The sequence below is a fragment of the Benincasa hispida genome, chromosome 8 (assembly GCF_027475165.1).
Source record: "Benincasa hispida cultivar pf3 chromosome 8, pf3_genome.v1.1, whole genome shotgun sequence".
Lineage (NCBI taxonomy): Eukaryota > Viridiplantae > Streptophyta > Magnoliopsida > Cucurbitales > Cucurbitaceae > Benincasa > Benincasa hispida.
Window position 1 is genome coordinate 19325385 of NC_143485.1, and position 3313 is coordinate 19328697.

Consider the following 3313-nt stretch of genomic DNA (forward strand, 5'->3'; position numbering starts at 1 on the left):
ATATATATATATATAAAACATGATGCTTGTCTTTTAGTTAAGCTGTCCACTTTATTCTTTCAATCACTTAACATTTTAAAAGCTTCAAAGTTATCACAACTCGACATTTCAAAGTCGTCAAAAAGTTACAACATTTTTGTAGTGATGAACATGAATACGCTCAATATATATCTTTATTTGATGGAAGGATTTCTAAGGATGTAATAAATAGGTACTGAGAATCATTATGACAAATATGATATATATGATTGAACAACAACATATGTAGATTTATTGTAAACAACCCATAAGTATGTTTCACTTCCAATTTAATTAAACTCTCAATCATATTTGCATACCTCAATATCAAAAGCAAAGAAAGAGATAACTTTGCTTAACATTTCATTAATCTTGAATTGTTTATTACAAAATGATGTGGATTAATATAACATCCAAACTCCATTACATTAGGCTAATAAAATATATCTTAATTAGTTAGTTAGGCCATTACAACTGATGTCTCCAATGCAATTTTTCCAGAAAGCCTTGTGTTCTTCATCTTCTCATCCACTTCCCATAGCTCTGGCAAAGCTTCCCTTATATTATGAATGCTTTCCAATGCATAATCCACACCATTGCCTCTATTGGATGATCCAACCTGCAAATTAATCAAAACCCATTTCTTCAATTCTTAGATAATATGTGTTTGTATCATTCATTTCCTTCCATTTCCATGATTTTGCAGAAGAGATCAAATGAGTATCTATGAACTCACCAGCACTGTGTGAAGGCCAGTGGATTTCCCTGTCTTTATGTTGCGGATGCTGTCATCAAAGAACAACTGCAAGTCCAATATTCAAATCTCATCATATCATCATTTTTTCAGTTTTGTAATTTTACATTAGGAAGATGAGAAGAAATTTTCTTACTGTTCTTTTGGGGTCAATGTTAGCTATCTTGAGAGCAGATTCAAATGCTTGTGGAGATGGTTTGCAGAGAATCGGAGTGACGGGGAGTGGTGGAGGCGTGTCGTCTGAGTCGCTGTTCGTCGAGTTTTTGGAATCAGATACAGAGCCATCATCAGAAGCAGAGTCAAAATCAGAGGAGTTAAGAGTCTCAAAGCATATGATCTTTTCAAAGCAACCCTCTAAACCAAGCCTACTTAGAACTTTGGCAACATGAACTTCATCCGCATTCGAGAAGATCTGTTTCACCAAACCAAACAGTTGAAAATTCTTGCTCTGATAACATGTTAAATTCGATATACAATCGAAAAGAAAGTACTTACAACTTTGCGAATTGGCAAACTAAGCAAGAGATTTCTAAGAACCGGATCACTCTTCAGATTATTATATGGTAATCTTCCATGAACAAAGCTGCAAAACGACAAAAAGAGATTAATTTGCTGTGAGATTATATTCAAAATATGTTTGGGAGTGATTTTAATACGATTAATTAGATCACTATTTTCATGTTCTAAAATCACTTTAAAAGATATTTTTAATCATTCAAAATCTCTTAAATCATTATATAAGCAAATTTTAAAGTGATTTTGAAATCAACAGAAGTGATTTTAACTCTTTTCTAATTCACTTTTAAACACAGTCTAAAAAAGGGAGAGAGAATGTTATAATGAAATCAACAATAAAAAAATATAGAAGACATAAACAGTAGAGAAATCAATTCACTAACATGATAGAAAGAAACAACAATTTTATTATTAGAGAGATCAACTATCATTTTAGAAACGATTTTAGGATTAAAGAATTTATATATATATATATATATATAAATCACTTCTTTAGACCAAAATCGTAAATTATATAAATACAAAACCCTAGATGGTAGATTAGAAGCAAACGTGGGCAGTACCTGTGATAGTGATCATTGTCAAACTCATAACCAATAGCCTACACAAGAAGGCAAAAAGTTTGAAACTTTAATACAAAATTCAATTGGGTTTTGTGTAAATTTGCAAAAAATAAAAGTTTAAAGATTGGACCTTAAGGCCAGCCATGGATGTCCCATAATTCCTATACAAAAACTGGTTCATCTCTGAAACTTCATCTTTTTCTATCCCAAGTTGTTGAACCATGTACTCTGTCATAAACAAGAAAGGAAATGAGAACTCAAAGTCATGGGACAATTAAGAAAAGAAAGAAAAGGTTTGATGAATATTTCCAAGTTTAATTGAAAAGTGAAGAATACCTTCAATGTTTATGGTGCATTGTTTAGACAAGCCAGAACTGAGAGGGTAAAGGGTGTCATCCACATCTGCCAAATTGAACATTAAACTGTGTAATCGAGTCGTCATTGTCGATGAAAGTCGTATTTATAAACTTATTTTTTAAAATTAAAAACTAAAAAGAATAGAACAGTTTGAGTTGAAGTTGAAAATGGGAAAATTAGATGGGTTTACCAAAAAGAAGACATTCATATTTAGGTGGTTGAGGCTGCTGTTCTTGGTTTTTGAACTCCATTTCTGCCCTTAAACCTTCAAAACACACTACCAAATTAGAGAGAGAAAGAACCAAAAAGAAGAGGTGAAAGAAGGCTTATGGGAATAAGAACTTTGAAGAAGAAGAACAAAGGAAGAGAAAGGAAATGGTGGATATAAATAGGGAATGTTTTGAAGTATGAAAACAAGAATCTACCAAGAAAATTCAAAAAGACAAAAAGCCTTCTTTTGGTTAAGTCAAAATTCTAGAAAGGAAAGCAAAGCCAACAGAGAGAAGATCAAAAAGAGAGGAGAATTGTTGAAAAATAATGAAGAATTAAAAAGAAGAGCTTGAAAAAAATATTGGCAAAGATCTGCTTTTTTGACCTGAAAAAAGAAAATGTATAAGAAGAATCAAATGAGGCCTCAATTAATATTTATTATTTCTTGGTAGAGGGTAATAATTGACTTGATCCCATGACATTTCAAAGCTATAAAATAAAGACCAATTCCTTTCCAACAAAACATGTGCCTTATGATATTAGGTTATTAAAACAACAGACATATCAATGTTTAGCCACGTGTCCTCCCAAGATAGATACTAATATACAATATCGAGAAAATTTCTAGTACTACGAAGCTATATTATACTACGTACTCTCTTTTGTTAAGAATAGAATTTTGTCTATTTTTTAATACTAGGAGACGTCCCACTATTTTCAAAAGTAGACTAATGTGACAAATAATAGATGAAGATACCGTAATATTGATATATGACAGCACCCCTCGAACAATTATTATCTTATTTCACATTAGTGTTATCATTAGGAAGGTAGATCTTTGTTTTGAGTCTTGAATTTTCAAGTTTATTTTATTTTGCACATTATAAAAAAATTT

The 3313-nt window shown here is 31.3% G+C and overlaps 1 protein-coding gene across 1 annotated transcript; it reads right to left on the minus strand.

Moving 5' to 3' along the window:
* Nucleotides 1-345: 345 nt before the first annotated feature.
* Nucleotides 346-2563, minus strand: LOC120083518 (uncharacterized protein C24B11.05-like). Its single transcript, XM_039039293.2, has 8 exons — nt 2399-2563; nt 2188-2253; nt 1982-2079; nt 1852-1889; nt 1268-1355; nt 909-1184; nt 755-820; nt 346-637 (listed from the first exon to the last, which is right to left on the minus strand). The coding sequence occupies exons 1-8, from the start codon at nt 2457-2459 to the stop codon at nt 479-481; spliced, it is 852 nt and encodes a 283-aa protein (XP_038895221.1). The 5' UTR covers nt 2460-2563; the 3' UTR covers nt 346-478.
* Between the last annotated feature and the right edge of the window lie 750 nt (nt 2564-3313).

Excerpts from the sequence above, each read along its gene's own strand:
- LOC120083518 (XM_039039293.2), bottom strand. The coding sequence starts at position 2,459 with ATGGAGTTCAAAAACCAAGAACAGCAGCCTCAACCACCTAAATATGAA. Across the intron at positions 2,080-2,187 it reads ATGCACCATAAACATTGAAG|AGTACATGGTTCAACAACTT; the intron begins GTATTCTTCACT and ends TGTTTATGACAG. Across the intron at positions 1,185-1,267 it reads GTTTGCCAATTCGCAAAGTT|ATCTTCTCGAATGCGGATGA; the intron begins GTAAGTACTTTC and ends TTGGTGAAACAG.